Here is a 17,360-nt window from a genome sequence, read left to right on the forward strand (position 1 = left end):
GCCAGCAAGAAGTCCTGGGTACAAGGGGCAACTGGTATGAGCCAGTATTCATGGACTACCCGAAAAACAGTAGATTTGGGGATGGGCCGGGTATCCCACTCCTTTATGGTAATAATAGAATGACCCTACCCGCTGTTAGGACAGGACTTACTGACCAAGATTGGAGCTCAGATAACTTTCAGACAAGGGGGGCTTCAGGTCACTGATGGCAAGGGCCACCCCATCCAGGTCCTGACCATGAAACTGGAGGATGAATACCACCTCCACCAGGAGGCGCTCCCGAGAGAGGATAATATAGACAGATGGCTCCAAGAATTCCCCTCAGTTTGGGCAGACACGGGGGGGATAGGACTAGCCGCTCACAGGACCCTGGTCCTGGTAGAGCTCAAGCCAGGAGAGAGTCCGGTAAGGATCAAACAATACCCCATGTCTCAGGAGGCCCAGAAGGGGATCCAGCCACACATCCGGAGACTATGAAGCCTAGGGGTACTAGTTCCTTGCCAGTCTCCCTGGAACACCCCCCCTACTGCAGGTCAAAAAGCCTCACACAAATGACTCCCGACTGGTACAAGACCTCCAGGAAGTAAATAAGAGGGTCTCGGACATACACCCAACTGTTCCCAACCCATATACTCTCTTGAGCTCCTTGGCGCCCTCCAGGGTCTGGTATACTGTACTAGATTTAAAGGACGCCTTCTTCAGTCTGCCGCTGACACCCCAGAGCCAACCCTTGTTCGCCTTCGAGTGGCATGATCCGGAGGAGGGCTACAGTGGGAAACTCACCTGGACACGGCTACCTCAGGGATTCAAAAATTCGCCCACCATCTTCCACGAGGCACTACACGAGGACCTGGGTGAGCACAGAAGGGAGCACCCTGGCCTCACCCTTCTACAGTACATACATGACATCCTGATTGCTGCCAGCATGGCCAAAGACTGTGAGCGAGGGACCCAGGACCTGCTGGCTACCCTGGGGGCCTTAGGGTACCGGGCATCCGCGAAGAAGGCTCAGATATGCAGGGAGAGGGTAAGTTACCTGGGATATATCCTGGAGGGCGGACAGCGGCGGTTATCAGATGCCAGAAAAGAAACTGTCCTAAAGATCCCTACTCCCACCTCCCGAAGAGAAGTAAGGTAATTCTTAGGATCAGCCGGCTACTGCCGCCTCTGGGTTCCAGGTTTTGCTGAGATCGCCAGGCCCCTATGTGAAGCTACCAAAGAGGGGAAAACATTTAAGTGGGCTGAAAAAGAAGAAACTGCCTTTAATCAGTTAAAAAAGGCCCTCCTAAGTGCCCCAGCCCTGGGCCTACCAGATATTACGAAGCCCTTCCACCTCTTTGTAGATGAACATAAAGGAATAGCAAAAGGGGTTCTAACTCAAGCCTTAGACCCTTGGAACTGCCCGGTGGCTTACCTGTCCAAGAAACTAGACTCAGTGGCTGCCGGCTGGCCTCCATGCCTAAGAATTATTGTGGCGACAGCACTCCTAGTCAAGGACGCAGACAAACTGACCCTAGGACAGGAGATCTGGATCACAACCCCACACGCCATTGAAGGGGTCCTGGAACAGCCTCCTGATATATGGATGAGTAACAAACATATGACTCATTACCAGAGCCTCCTACTCAACCCTCCACGAGTGCGGTTCCACCCCAGTGCAGCCCTCAATCCTGCAACCCTGCTGCCCAACCCTGAGCTAGGTGCTCCACTACATGACTGTGCGGGAATCCTGGAACAAGCACATGGATTCTGGACAGACCTGACCAACTGGCCCCTCCCCGATGCCACTTGGTTCACTGGTGGCAGCAGCTTTGTGCGAGATGGACACAGGTATGCGGGTGCAGCGGTGGTCACCGAAACGGACACCGTATGGGTGGAGGCTCTACCCTCTGGAACATCAGCCCAGCGAGCAGAGCTCATAGCCCTCACCAAGGCGCTGATGCTGGAAGCTAGAAAACGGCTTAACAACTACCGGACTTGGGAGACCCAGTTTTACCAGACCAGCCCAAATACTCCCAGGAGGAGTTACAGTGGATCAAGAAACTCCCCATGGTCCAGGAGATAAAGGGATGGTGGTATACCCCTAACAAGGAGCTCATGCTTCCAGACCGGCTCGGAGTCTCAATATTAGAGCACATGCATCGGTCTACTCACATGGGGGCCTGAAAATTAAAAGACTTAATCCGACATGCCAGAATCAAGATTCACCAACAGGACACCAAAATAGAGCAAGTTGTATCTGTCTGCAAGACCTGCCAACTCACCAACGCGAGAGCCACATCAAATAAAAAAAGGAACCAGGCTCAGAGGCACCAGACCGGGAGCCCAATGGGAAGTCGACTTCACTGAAGTCAAACCAGGAAAGTATGGTTATAAATATCTTTTAGTATTTACAGACACCTTCTCTGGCTGGCTGGAGGCATACCCAAACAAGCATGAAATGGCTTAGACGGTGGCTAAGAAGCTACTAGAAGACATCTTACCCAGGTATGGTTTTCCTGCCATGGTAGGATCAGACAATGGACCAGCTTTTATCTTGCAGGTAACACAGGCAGTAGCCAAGGCGGTGGGGGCACACTGGAAATTACATTGTGCTTATAGGCCCCAGAGCTCAGGACAGGTAGAAAGAATGAATAGAACCCTAAAAGAGACCCTTACCAAATTAACCATGGAGACTGGCAGGGACTGGGTGACTCTCCTACCGTATGCCCTTTACCGGGTTAGAAACACTCCTTACACTCTGGGTTTTACTCCCTATGAGATCATGTTTGGCAGACCACCCCCTGTTATTCCCAGCCTTCGAGCTGAACTTCTTGCTGAGTTTAAAGATCAAGAACTTTTTCTTTCCTTGAGAAGGCTCCAGAGGGCGCACGAGGACATTTGGCCGTGCCTCCGTGCCATCTACGAGGCTAGCCTGACCCCGACACCTCATCAGTACAGGCTGGGAGACTGGGTCTATGTCAAGAGGCACCACCGAGAGACCCTCGAGCCGCGCTGGAAGGGACCCTACATCGTGGTGCTGACAACCCCCACCACTCTCAAAGTAGACGGCATCGCGACCTGGGTCCATCACACCCACGTTCGGACCCCTCCTCGATCCGGAAGGACTTCGTCACGCGATGGGCCGTCAGTCGGGACCAACACAACCCGCTCAAGCTCAAGCTACAGCGCATTCGACCCACCTAATATTGGTAACTCTGTTAACTCTGCTTGTCATTGCTCATGCTGCCGGGAGTCCCCACGCCCCCCAAAACATCACCTGGCAGATCATAGACACCAGCTCAGGGACAATACTTAATCAGACCTCCCAGAGCCACCCCAGGGACACTTGGTTCCCAGAACTTTGCGTAAACCTCCAAATTCTGTTCCCCTTGTCACCATAAATGCAGCTGGTCCCATGATTGGGTCGGTAAGCTACATGACAGGGGGGAATGAAAGGGCAGGCCTACGCCGGCCAACTCCATCTTGTTCTGTGTCCTTCACCTTGACCACACCTCCTCCCCTTGAGTAACCCCCCCCTCACCTGCCTAACAGGACTCAGACCCTTCCCCAGCCAATTGGCTGAGGCCACAGCCATTACCTCACCAACTGCCCCTAGGCCCCAATAAAACCTTTGTCCTTTTGAAACTTGCTCTCTCTCCGGTATCTCACCGCTGGGTCGGTGCAGGTAGGGGATTGAGCTCGAGCTAGCTCGAATAAAGGCTCTTTTGCTTTTGCATCGGACTCAGCTCCCTAGTGGTCTTTGGGGATCACGAATTCTGGGCATAACAAGATCATGACCTAAACTGAATTTGGATGCTTAACTGACTGAGCCACCCAGGCGCCCCTACAGATGATCCTTTCTACTCAAGGAGGTTCGTACTCATTGTCCACCTTGGATGCAGCTGCCTCTGCCTTCTGTAACTCTTTTATATGTTCCCCAACTGATCAATATTGACTCATAGGTAGGGACATCTCTATTCCCTTACTGAGCAAGAAGAAGCTACAGAAGATGAAACCTTCCACCTCCAACTACCTTAAAGATGTAACGGTCAAAACTGTTTATGGGGGATATGATGAGGGAGCATAAGACAAGCTGAGGGCAAAGTACAAGCTAGCATTACTCCTCTCCACCCCAGGCGGGATGTGTGTGACATTCCTCAGGCACTCCTGGCTGCCCAAGAACAAAGGAAAGGAAAGAAAACAAATGGTTAACTGGTAGAGATCCCAGTCATGCAGGACATGAGTCTCCATCAGTTTACAAATATCTTAGTAAATTATAAGAAACAGGCAATCTTATCAATAGCCTAATCTCTAGAAACCTATAAACTCGGTTTCCTGGAGCCCCCACATCACCCCTCATAGTAATATGGGGAAGAAAGGCAGGAAGGAAATGGCAGGTAATGTTAATTTCCTGATACCCTGCAGCCCATTGACAGATACTTGAGGCTGGCAGAGAAGAACATTTCTCAAGGAACTCCTTACTGTCTTAATGCTAATGCTTTGCTAGGGGAAAAAGTACCTTAGCTGGACAGTAGCTAGGTGCCCAGTATTCTGTAAATCTTCTTTAGCATATGAAAATCTCTTAGAAAACTTCCCTTGACTTTACCTCTTCCAACACCAGAGTATATAAGCAGTCACTCTTCATAACCCCAGTGCAGCTCTTTCTACCCATGGATCCTGTCCCTGTGCTTTAAAAAGTCCTATTTTTTGCACCAAAGATGTCTTCAAGAATACTTTCTTGGCCCTTGGCTCAGAACGCCCCCCATTACCCCCAAAACTTCATTTCTGGTGAAGTGGGGTGACATAACCTCACACCTGGCCCTCGCTGGGCCTCTGCCATTGACCTGCTGCAGGTGGCTGAACATGGGGGTGAGATGTGCTCCATCAGTGTGCTAGGAGGCAGGAGCACGTGAGGGCAGCTGTTGGTTTGAGGCTGGGCCTGGAGTTGGGAGCTAGAAGTGTTCAGTCGGAGTTAGACTCTGCTTCTGTGGCCCCCATCCCTTGCTGGGGACCACAATTCCTGGGAGAGATGCTAATAGGAGCCTGCCCTATGTTCTTTAACCTCTCAGAGGGCCCAGAGGTCAAGGAACACAGACTGGCACCATGGGATATATGTTTATTTAGCGAACAAGGAGGGGTTCCATTAGTAGGGCAGTCTTGGGAGCAGCTGGTTGGTTGTGCAGTGAGGAGGGTCCCCTGGCTCTCTCAGTGCTGTCCAGGCTGTTGGGGACATCTAGGTGGTGCTGTGGGCAGAGGCTGGTGTGAGGGGGATGGGCTGGAGAGAGCCAGAGGGCACCTGAGAGGGAGTCAAGGGAATAGAGAGGGCAGCAGTGCTGGGCAGGTGGGACAAAGGCAGACCTGGGACCCCCTCCCAGATGCACCCTGGCTCCCACCAGCCCCCACTCCAGCCATACTTACCGCACGCTTGCTCACTTATCCATGCACTGATCTATGGGGGACAGAATAGTCAACATGGGCAGGGCTATATGTGTGCTATCCCTGACCTCCAGGGCCCCTACACTGCCCCTCGGCTGCCTTGGGCCCCAGGCTGGACCAGCCACAGAAGCTCTGGAGTTCCCTTTGTGGATGGTACAGCAGAGGGCTAGATGATGGGGCAGGGACTTGGGGAGAGGCCTGAGGACAAGCACACCTGAGTGACACCTGTTCTCCAAAGGAGGCAGGTGAGGCCCAGCCACAGTTCTGATTGGGCACCAAGCCTTCTGCCTGTTTACCTTCTGAGTCCTGACAGACCCTCAGCCTTGAGGAGGTACCTGCCCAGGCCAGGCTGCCTGAAGACAAGGGTGCCTCCCAAGTCAGTGGTAAGTCAGCCCCAGGACAAAGGTGAGGTGACCCAGGACAAATATGCCTGGGTGGAGGGGGAGGTGACCAAGCAAGGAGACTGAGGAAACATGGCCCCGGTGCTGCAATTCTCATGTGAGCAGGCTCAAGCTTGTGTGAGGGAGGAACACTTGGGGCCCAGAACCCTGGATGTGGCAGGGTCTTCCTGAGCCCAAAGTGGCTCCTGGGACTCCAGTGACTGCAACAGGGGCCTGGGTCACTCCCCTCCCCACTTTACTAGTGAGGAAACATCAGACCTGGACAGTCCCCATATGTTCTTCTCCTTTCCCCAGCTGGTGATTACCGTTGGGGATAGGGAAGATGATGTGCTCATCAGTGAGGCCTAGGGTTTTGACAAAGTTGATGAAGATTTCCTTCAGCACAGGACGCAGCTCCTTGGTCCTCCCTGTGGCCAAGATGTCTGGTGAGTGTCTGGTGAAAGCTCCATAAATATTGTAGAATATATGAAAGACACCTCAGACCCCTTCCCCCTGAGAGGTTCTGTGGAAAGACCACTCTCCCACCTCCCTGGGATTGGAGTGAAGGGCAAATTGGGAGCTGGGTGCGATGGGCCTCTTCTCCCCCAGCATGGCCAAGAGCAAGGTCCCAGAAGGGTTAAGACCCACCATAGAGGGTGATCTTGAAGAACTCCTGGTTTTTGTAAACTTTCTCGAAGAACACCATGGCAAACTGGTTGTAGTCTGTGGCCACCACTCGGACAGTGTAGCTCTTGGTTCCAATGTAACCTGTATGGTGGATGGTGAGTGATCAGCCTGCTCTAGCCAGGCAGAGGGAGCTATTGCTTCCTTCCCGGCCTCCACAGGATGGCATCTGTGTGGAGGGGCAGGGAGGTCCGTGCCCCAGAGACCCACCCAACTCAGGACTCACGCTCGATGTTTCCCAGGGTGAATTGGCCTGGACGAGAACATGGGACAAAAGTTCTGATCCAGTAGTCACAGGACTTTTTCCTGTGGAAGCAAGAGATGGGTGGATAAGAGAGTGATAGACCACGCTGCCATAGCAGGAGGCACACAACCCACCCTACATATGGCCCTGGCTCTTCCCAACTAAGCCCACCCTCTCTGTCCCTGCCTATTCTGCCCTGAGACTCCTGACTTGCCCAGACTCTCCCCCAACACCTACTCTCCCTCCTTCTTCGGGGCTGTTTCCCCTTGGTGGCCTTCCCTCCATACTCAACCCCCAACCTGAGGCATTTGTCCCTATTCTTTTTTTTTTTTTTTTTACCTTTTTAAGATGTTCATTAATTTTTGAGAGAGAAGGAGAGAGACAGAGCACGACCAGGGGAGGGGCAGAGAGACAGGAAGACACAGAATACAAAGGAGTCTCCAGGCTCTGAGCAGTCAGCACAGAGCCCGACCGGGGTTCTAACTCAAAAACTGCAAGATCATGACTCAATGCAAAGTCAGATGTCCAACCAACTGAGCAACCCAGGCGCCCCTGTCCCCTATTCCTATCTTGCAGCTTCTCGCTGTAACCTTGCCAGGGGAATCACCACTGAGGCTACAGTCTGCTGGATGCCAAAGACTCCTTTAGCTGTTGGGCCAACATCTGGTCCCCTGGCACTCCAGAGCCGATCTCCCAACACCTGTCCTTCTTCGGATTCTTCAATGACAGATGCTCTAGCCCCATACCCAAGTGCCAAATCCAGAAACCCAGAGGAGCTGGGTAAGCCTTGCCTCCCCTCTCTAGGTCCTAATCTGCCCCCGCTCTGGTCATCTCCCACCTATGACTGATCAGCCTCCTGGGCTGCACACCATCATTCCTCTTCCTGCTGCAGCCACACCCACTCCTCACCAGTGCCTGAGGCCCCCACCACTGTGGTCACCACCCCTCTCCAGACCGCTCATCAGCTCCTGCTCAGGGCAGCCATACAATGGCTTGCTGTTTCTTTAAGAGGTGGCTATGTCTGTCTCAGTCCAGCAGTCCTGCCACGAAGGTCCCAGGCCTCCTTCTGACACAGGTTGGTTCCTCAAAGCCCAGCCCACAGTCCACCTCCCTGGAAGCCCTTGAGAACATCCTAGGTGGATCTAGTGACCCTCCTCCCATTCTAGGTCACCCCTGTTCTCTTTATCTTGTGTCCTGATGTCTGTCTGTGTCCATCCCCAGGATTGTGTTCTGTCTGTGCTGAAGTGACCACAAAATGTTGATCCAGTGAATGAGAGAAAGTTAAATGCAGACATCCAGTACCCAGTGGTAGGATGAATGATCATCTTTCAGTTTTGGTCACCCCTCAGCTATATCATCAGTCTGTGTCTTGGACACCCACCACAGCCCTCTAGGCCCCCCATGCTTCCTAGTTGCTGGTAGCTCTCACCAGACCACGGTAGAGGTGACATTGTAGCTGTTGTCTTCTTTCAGCTCGTAGGTGGTGGTGTACATCTTAAACTGGCTGTGTTTTTCTTTATTAATTTCATTCCCTGCCAATCCTATGATGTACCATTTTCCCTGGAACTACAATGGGAGCTGATGATAGACAGAACCAGGAGCAGCCCTAGGGGGCCCTCCTGCTCCATCCCTGCAGGCACCTCCAGGCAGCCTAGGCCTCAACCAGAAGCCCCTCTAACTGGGCTGCTGGGACATACACATACAGGCTGTGCTGATGAAGCCAGCAGGAGCTGGAGCCATCAGGCCAGGTGGGAGCACTGAGTGTGTCAGGGAGAAGGTGACCCTTGGCAAGTGGACAGCTCGCTTCCCTGAGCCTCAGTTTCCTCATGATGTAGAGGGCCTGAAGACGTTCCCACCTGGCATGGACTGGGGGGATTATGGAAGAGAGTGTGGACCAGGGGAGTCTGCTCAGCTGACCCTCTTATCAGCAAGGTTGGGTGTGAATGGGAACATGGGGTGTGCCTTTCATCAGAGCACCCGAGGGCAGACTGAGCTAAAGCCTGGCCCATCCTGCCTCTCCTCCCCTCTCTTCACACTCTTCCTGGGACCTCCCTGCAGCTGCCACTCCAGGCTCCTTACCTTCTCATTCTGGAAGTCAGCCTGCAGAGGGATCCTGTGCAGAGGTGGGGCTGGGATCAGGTTTGGGGTGGAATCCTGGGCCTGGGTCTGCAGGGCCCCCAGCAGGACAAGGCCCAGCCACAGGAGACCTAGGGCCATGACTTCAGGGCTGAGGAAGCTGGCACCACTCCAGATATTCCCTGAAAGAGGAGATGAATGAAGAGCCTTCTGGGGGATGCTATTTATGGTCTCTGTGGCCAATGGCTCACCCCAGGGTGGAGCGACTTATCCTTTGCCAAATCCCGAAGGGTGAGGCAATTGCCAGCAGCTCGTGCTGAGGATCATGGCAAAGTCTCTGCCCTTTCCCTCAGGTCAAGATTATGCAAGATGAAGGGCAGGAAGGTCTATGAGGCTGGAGGATGCATTCCCCATGTCTCCACATCTCTGGCAAGGACACTGATTCCCTCCACACTCTCTTCCCCCTGGTTAGCACTGTGTGTGGTCATGGATCTCTGATATGGACCAGTTGTCATCTCTGACCTCCAGGAGCCTCTCAGCTGGGGCCCAAGTGCAGGGTGGGCTACATGTGGTGGGGTCCCCTTGTTGTACCTGATGAAAGCCGAGAATGCCTTGTGCCAACAGAGCCCATGCTGCTTTGTGGTCTTCCAAAGGGACAGGGAAAGGGGTGCAGCTGAAAGTTGACATTCTTCGTAGGGAAGGACAGAGTGTACCCTATGCTGTTCATGAAGCCCAGATCCTGGCCCTCCCAGGGACCCACACCAGGCCTTGACAAGGGTGAAAAACCCTTCCCCTCCCCCTACCACCGAAGGTCTACTGGGCAATGTTTGTGATGAGGGAGGATAAGGCAAGTGGAGGGCAAAGCACATGCTAGCATGCCCCTCCCTCCAGGGGATATGTGTGACATTCCTCAGGTACTCCTGACTACCTGAGAACAAAGGAAAGGAAAGAAAACAAATGATTAAGTGATAGACATCACAGTCCTGCAGGATGTGAGTCTCCATCAGTTTACCTATGTCCCAGTAAATTAGGAGAAAAAGGGAATCTTATCAATAGCCTAATCCTCAGAAACCCATACTCAGTTTCCTGGACACCCAACATCACCCTCCCACCTCCCTTGTGATACGGGGAACAAAGGCAAGAGGGAAATGGCAGATGGCATTAAATTTCATTATGAACTGCAACCCATTGATAAGTACTTGAGGCAAATATGGAGTATAACATTTCTCCAGGAATTCTCTACTGTATTTATGGTAATGCTTTGCTAGAGGAGAAAACAACCTTAGCTTGACAATAGCTAGGCCTCCAGTAATGTGTGAGTCTTTGAGAATATGAAAATCTCTTTACAAACTTCCTGTTAACTTTATCTCCCCAACCGCAATGTATATAACCAGTCACTCTTCACAATCCCAGTGCAGCTCTTTCTCCCAAGAGTCCTGTCCCCATGCTTTAATAAAACCACCTTTTGTGCACCAAAGATGTCTCAAGAATTCTTTTATGGCTGTCAGATCCAAAGCCCCACCATTCCAAAGACACAACATTCCCACGTTAAGTCAGTCCCTCCCCTCATCTATGCCCCATTGGTAGGGTGGATCCAGACCTCAGCTGACCCTAAGGACTTGGCCCCTCCTGTGGGCCCGGTAGACAGAAACCCCAAGCTGGGCATGGCAGCCACAAATGAGACAGCTTGACAGAGCAGATATCTGAGGCTATAGTCCCAGATCTATCCTGGTGGGGGACAATGGGAGACATGCATCTGCATGTGTGAAAAGTGATGGTGGCTGGGGCCCAAGGGGGGGGGGGTCTCTACCCTGCCACTCTGGACACCAGGTACCTTGGGTCACAGTGAGTGCTAGGACTCAGCCTCATTTTTGGGAAACCACTGATACCATCTGCCATCTTTGGCCATAGTCTTCAACTGTGGAGCCCAGGGGCTAGGCCTGGGCCCCCCAAAAGTGTTCCTGCCATGGCTGATCCCAGCTTTGTCCTGGAGGGAAGCAGTTTCCGCATGGGGGATTAGCTGTCCATGGGAGGCCTGATGAGTCCCAGCCCCCGGGCAGTGTCTCCTAGATGCCACCACGAGAGTCAGAGCTGTCAAATGCCTGATCTGAGGCTGACCTTAGGTTCTCCCTGGCCTCAGATGAGACTCGCAGAGACCTCATGGGCTCTTCCACCTGCTTCTGGGGAACCAGCTCCCCTAGCCTGGCCTTTGGGTGGTGGGCTCTGAGTGAAGCGACTCTGGGTGAAGAGGGATCATCAGGCAAGCTGAGGGCTATATATAAGCTAGAAACCTCTCTGCCATGGTGGGATATGTGTGACATTCCTCTGGCTGCCCAAGAACAAAGGAAAGGAAAGAAAACAAATGGTTAACTGATAGAGATCATAGTCATACAGCACATGAGTCTCCATCAGTTTACAAATATCTTAGTAAGTTAGAAGAAAAAGGCAATTTATCAATAGTCTAACCTCCAGAAGCCCATAGACTCAATTTCCTGGAGCCCCTATTAAGACCCTAACCTCCATGGTGATGTGGGGAAGAAAGGCAAGAAGGAAATGGCAGGTAAAATTAAGTTTCTGGTACTCTGCAGCCCAGTGACAAATACTTGAGGCAAATACCAAGTACAACAATGTCTCCAGGAACCCCTACCATTCCTAATGTTAATGCCTTACTAGAGGTAAAACAACCTAGGTTTGACAATAGCAAGGCCTCAAGTATTTTAGGAGTCCTCATTAACATGTCAATGTCCTTCTGGAGGCCTCTCTCCAGTTCATCATTACTTCCCCCAATTTCATAGTATATAACCAGTCACTCTTCATAACCTCAGTGCAGCTCTTTTTGCACATGGGTCCTGTCCCCGTGCTTTAATGAAATCACTTTTTTTTTTGCACCAAAGTTGTCTTCAGTAATTCTTTCTTGTCTGTTGCTCTGGAACCCGCCACCCACCCCACTCTAAAACCTCATCTTTTGGCGCCAGTGTGGGGGTCTGAGTCCTTTAATCTGGTCCCTGAGCTTTGGTGCAAACTTGGTGAGTACTTTCTCTTTTCTTCCTTTACTCTTATTTTAGGAATTTCAAGGAGTATGATCTTATTGCAACACTTTCCTGTCCATTGCTCAGTCTGTAATCCTCTAGCTCGTGGTTACTCTATGGGAAGGAGAAAGCCTGCCTTTTGGCTGGAAGTGAGTACCCAGGCCAGAATGGTAAAAAAGACCCAGAGTCTTGTGCCCTCTCTTTATTCCTGTTCTTATACATAGTTGTCTGTGTTGGACACGGGACAGCCACCTAAGTGACTAGCACAGATGCAAATCTTAAGACTCCTGTGTGAGGTTTCCTCCTCATCGGTCTAAAGTGATCCCATCTACATCCCTGATCTAGCCACTTCTGGCTGTAGGCCCTCCCCTGGAAACCCATAGAACTAGTAACTGATTGAATTTAAACACAACTGGGGACCATTTCCTAGGAAGTTGGCTGAAAGACTGTATGTGTTGGCATGTAGATTAGATCATGATGGGTTTCTGCCGTCACTGTTTTCAGTCAATGTTCCTTATTAACTACTACTTAAAGTACAAAATTGGGCAATTCCCCTTTGTAATACTTTTCCAGTGTTTTCCATGAGTTAAAAATGGTGGTTTCTTCAGCCTTCTCAGCAAGGTCCATCTGCTGACACCTATTTGTAGCCTAGGATGCAATGGGAAAGTGGGGGGGATGCCAGTATCCCTCCTACAGAGGCCCTTAGGGGCTGGTTGGTGATCATAGCAATTTTGTTCAAGGTATGCCTCGGGTCACTTTGACACCTCAGGAACCTCTGATATATCCTGCACGTGGGATGCCATCTGGGAGGTGGGGGTGATTTTCGTGGTAATGGACCGTCTCTGCTTTTCTCTCTCTAGAAAGAGGATGGGAGCTTCTCATCAGTCCCCAAACTCTCCCTTGGGATGCCTTTTCAACCCACTGGAAACAATTTGGGTTGCAAAATTTAGGAAAGGAAAGGACTGATGTCCCATAACATTGCATGACCTTAGTAGAATCTAGCAGTTAGATTTCTTCTGCAGAAAACAGGGTCAATGGACGGAGGTACCTGAGGTCTAGGCCTTCACAGCTTTAAGGACCTGAACCAAAAGGCCTCTTATAGAATGTATTTTCCCAAATGTGTGTGGCTAGTAAACTCCCTCCTGGCATAGTGGATGTCCTAACAGGCCTCCTGATGGAACTCAGGTGCTAGAAGAAACACAGACCATCCCTGACAAAGGGCATGCTGACTCTTTCTCTCTGTTCCTCCTCCTAATAGATGTGGGAGGCTCTCCCTCACTCATTTCCTGAGTTAATGACTATATTTGGAGCCAACTGTGGTTAGTCTACCTTGGGCAGGGACTTAAAAAATATTCCCTTTAGGCAAATATTCCCTTTAGGCAGCTGCCTAAAGTCCCTTTGTTTCGGGGAAATCCCCTGTCTTCTCTAGCCTGACATAGATTCCTTTATTTCCACTTTGGTGGAAAACAAACAAACAAACATGGGGGTCTCTTCTTTTAGAGCTGACAAGGTTTAGAACCAGGAATCGTCTTTCTTTGCTGTTCTGGCACTTTACCTCTTCTTTCTTCCTCTCCCCTTCTTCCTGTTTCTGCATCACCTTCCATGGGATGTACATAACTGGCTTCTATGCCACCCTCCCACCCTCGATGTCAAGGAGCAATCAGCACCCCCTTGGATCGCCCACTTCAGATTGCCCCACTGGTGTCCCAGGTAAAATGTGACAATGGGGAACAAATTGTCCTTTAAGCAAACGCAGGTGGAATGTTGTTTGTGGTTAAGCTTATTTAAGTTTGTTGGTTTAACTAAGACAGACATGTGTTTAGAGTTATCAGAATTAAATATAGAACTTTTTTTCCTACCAAGGTTTCCTAAAGGTCAAATAAACTCATGTTGTCTCTGTTGCAATTTGTTAGCAACAAGATGACTTAAAATAAAGGGTAATTTTGTGTATCTCAAAGTTTTCATGGATAATTGTTAAGATAGCTTTCAAAGTTTGGTAATCTGACACTTGGATAAACGGGATTGAATTCATTGGATATCTAGGTCTTTTCCAAATAGAATGGAGTGCTAAAGCATTGATTACTGAATGTAGGTTTGTGCTTTTGACTTCTTATTGCAGAGAAACTAAGAACATTTGGGTCTATTGGAAAACATGGTTTGTGATTAATTGATTCATAACTTTGCCTTCTAAAGATTCTGGTGTAACAGTTTACAGTTGGGTATACTTAGTCTCTGCTGGAGACTAATGTTTCTAAGAGTCAAAATTCTGCTAAACATAGTGAGGACTGATGGAAATAAGAATAGCAACTGTATATGTAAAAAAGTAGGAATGTGTAAAAAAAAGAGAGAAAAAAGGAAATACATTTTTTGTTGCAGGTAAAAGAAAATAGTTTTGTCCTAAATGAGACTGGTTTGGAGAAAAATGGCTTGGGGAAAAATCTGAATGAAACAGAAAGTTGTAGAAGGTTCATGAAGGGAAATCTTTGGAAAGGAATTTTACGTGTGGTTGGATAGACTAAGTTGCAAAGAATGGATTTTTATTTTATTTTATTTTTTTTAATGTTTACTTATTTTTGAGACAGAGAGAGACAGAGTGCAAGTGGGGGAGGGGCAGAGAGAGAGGGAGACACAGAATCTGAAACAGGCTCCAGGCTCTGAGCGGTCAGCACAGAGCCCGACGCGGGGCTCGAACCCACGGACTGTGAGATCATGACCTGAGCCGAAGTCGGACGCTCAACCTACTGAGCCACCCAGGCGCCCCAAGAATGGATTTTTAAAAGTACACTTGTATAAGGTTGAAATTCTGCTTTTCTCTCTGTTAAAAGACAATTTTTTTTTGATTGTTAGGCTCTTGATAAAATAATGTACAAAGGATTGTTTTCTCTTTTGACTTCTGGGAAAACGACAGCTTTAGGTTATGTCTTTATCAGGTCTTTGACCACTTAGTTAAAACTTCTCACTGTTAAAGGACCTAGGTTTTGCTAACAACAATATAACCCTACATATTTGCTTTTGGAATCTCTTATTGCCATCTTGGTTAAATAAATACTTTAAAGCGTTAAGATTTATAATGATCGGAATCCCATTTCAGATGTGCTCTATCACTTTCTAAGGTTTAACAAATGACCCAGGATTTCAATTGTAAAGAAAGTCTTTTTGATCAAGGAGGACTTTTTATTCGGTATGTTAAGTGAAGACCCTGTTAAATCGTCATAAACCTTAGGTGATATTGTTTGGGTAAATGCTGGAACTGTTCAAATGTATGTGCAATTCCTAAATCTCTAAATGAATATGCAAAACATATCCTTCTTAAACCTGATCTGACAGTTACTAGAAACCCAACCCATATAAACCCCAAACACCTGGTTTATTTAAAGATTTAAAGTCCAATACAACAGGGGATTTAACTCCAAAATGAAAGAGCCCCTACTGGGTCATATCATGTACTTCTACTGCAAAAAAATTTAGAGGGGCACACTTCATGTGCTCTTATATCTAAAATAAAACCTGCACCCTCTACAGGGGAAATCAATGAGCAAACTAATGTGCCTTTTTATTCCTGTGAACCTGTGGAAAATCTCAAACTTCTCTTAGGATGGTTGTACCTTTCTTTTTCATCTTCCTTTCTCAATTTCTACTAACAGTTCCTTCTTACAATGGGCCTTTCACAAGGATCACCACAGACATTTGAGTTACAAACCAAAAAGATCAATCTGATTTCTACTGCCTGCTCCCATAAGCATTCAAACCTAACATGTAAAATTCGTGCTGGCAGCACTGGGAGACACTGGGTTTGTAATCTGCTCTAAGCATTAACCTGCATTTTTCTTGTTTCTATAAAAGTATCTCTTATTAATTACCTGCTGGCTTACTAAACAAAACTAATACACCACCTGTTACACAGTTAAGGCCTTAAATGACTCTCAAAATAACATTATATTACTAAACACTAAAATAACACAAATGGATAAAACACTTCTACAAAACACACAGAATGGTGTTAGATGTTTTAAGTGCTGCACAAGGTGGAACTTATATTCTCATAAGAACAAAACGGTGTGTATAAATTCTGGAGTACTTCAAAAATATTTCTGGATTTTTAACTAACATGAATACTCAAACTGTCGCATTAAATAACCCCTCTTTTTCCTTTAGTGATTGGTTGAACTCTTGGGCTGGAGGATTTTTGTTAGCTACCAAAGGACTTTTCACTTGAGCTAAGCTTTCTAGTTATTCTACTTATGTTTTGCTGTTTTCTCCCATGTCTCTCTGCCTGGTACCAAGACTCCATCATTACAATAACTTCAAGCCAAGAGATGATCCTTTCTACTCACCTTAATTACCATTTTTGTTCTCTGACAGGCCAATACTGACCCATAGGTATGGATGACTCTATGCCCCCACTCAGCAGGAAGAAGCTACAAAAAATGAGACCTTCTACCTTCAACAACCTTAAATATTTAAGGGACAAAACTGCTCAGGGGGGATATGATGAGGAAGTGTGGGGCAAGCTGAGGGCAAAACAGGCTGGCACATCCTCCTCTACCACCACCCCAAGTAGAATATGTGTGATATTCAAAGACTTCTGAGGGCTTAAGAACAGAGAAAAGGTGTTTAAGTGCTTGCCATGGTGATGGGGAAGTAAGACAAATGAAAAATTATATGCCTTTACTGCATTTACAAGTCCTTGAAACCAGCAGAGTGACCTCCCTCTAGGATCTCAGCTGCTTCGATGATGACACTTTGCTAGGGGCAAAGAGAACCTTAGCTCAACGTTATCCCAACCTTGAGGGTCCTGTAAGTCTACTTCCTTCTCTCAACTGCCCCAAGATTTATGCTGGCAATCATATTCCAAGCTTATGGCCCCTGATATGCATCTGAAGAGTCTCATGATTGAAATTTTATTCAATGGTGATAAGTGGCATTTGCTACCAACAGTGAGCCCCCTCAAATTCCTGGAAACCTTGCTTCCAAAATACCTTAGAGACTTACTCTATTCCTGACCCCCTTCCAACCTAAGGGTATATAATCAGTTAAACATCACAACCCCAATGCAGGTCTTCCTGCCCATTGGTCCTGTCCTTGTGCTTTAACAAAATCAATTTTTTTCCCACCACCAACGTCTTCCATAAATCTTTCTTGGCCGTCGGCTCAGGACCACCCCACCAACACCCCAAAACTTCATCAGTATACATTCTAGACTATCGCACAAATATTTCTGGATTTCTAAATTACCAGAATACTCAAATTGGTGCTTTAAAGAATTCCTCCTGTTCTTTTCATGATTGGTTAAAATCCTGGACTTGAGGATTTCCATCAATTACCAAAGGGCATTTATTTGGGCTGTTCTTGTTATTCTAATTACATTTGGCTGTTTTCTCCCCTGTCTCTCTGCCTGGTGACAAGACTCCATTACTACAATAACTTCAAGCCAACAAATGATCTTTTCTACTCAAGGAGGTTCATATTCATTGTCCATCTTAGACCCAACTGTCTCTGCCTTCTGTAACTCTTCTATATGTTCCCCAA

General features: G+C 48.4%; 1 protein-coding gene across 1 annotated transcript; it reads right to left on the reverse strand.

Moving 5' to 3' along the window:
* Positions 1-5,411: 5,411 nt before the first annotated feature.
* Positions 5,412-9,078, reverse strand: LOC106966287 (neutrophil gelatinase-associated lipocalin-like). Its single transcript, XM_015062390.3, has 6 exons — positions 8,806-9,078; positions 8,156-8,292; positions 6,709-6,788; positions 6,447-6,566; positions 6,125-6,226; positions 5,412-5,431 (listed from the first exon to the last, which is right to left on the reverse strand). Exons 1-6 carry the CDS (start codon positions 8,941-8,943, stop codon positions 5,412-5,414), a joined length of 597 nt encoding a protein of 198 aa, XP_014917876.3. The 5' UTR covers positions 8,944-9,078.
* Between the last annotated feature and the right edge of the window lie 8,282 nt (positions 9,079-17,360).

This window comes from Acinonyx jubatus, chromosome D4, assembly GCF_027475565.1.
Source record: "Acinonyx jubatus isolate Ajub_Pintada_27869175 chromosome D4, VMU_Ajub_asm_v1.0, whole genome shotgun sequence".
In the NCBI taxonomy this organism is placed as follows: Eukaryota; Metazoa; Chordata; class Mammalia; order Carnivora; family Felidae; genus Acinonyx; species Acinonyx jubatus.

Bases quoted from the DNA above. Each gene is read 5' to 3' on its own strand.
- LOC106966287 (XM_015062390.3), bottom strand. From the start codon at position 8,943: ATGGCCCTAGGTCTCCTGTGGCTGGGCCTTGTCCTGCTGGGGGCCCTG. The intron at 8,293-8,805 runs GTAAGGAGCCTG...CTCCCATTGTAG, and splicing joins CTGACTTCCAGAATGAGAAG to TTCCAGGGAAAATGGTACAT. The intron at 6,789-8,155 runs GTGAGAGCTACC...TTGCTTCCACAG, and splicing joins GTCACCTCTACCGTGGTCTG to GAAAAAGTCCTGTGACTACT.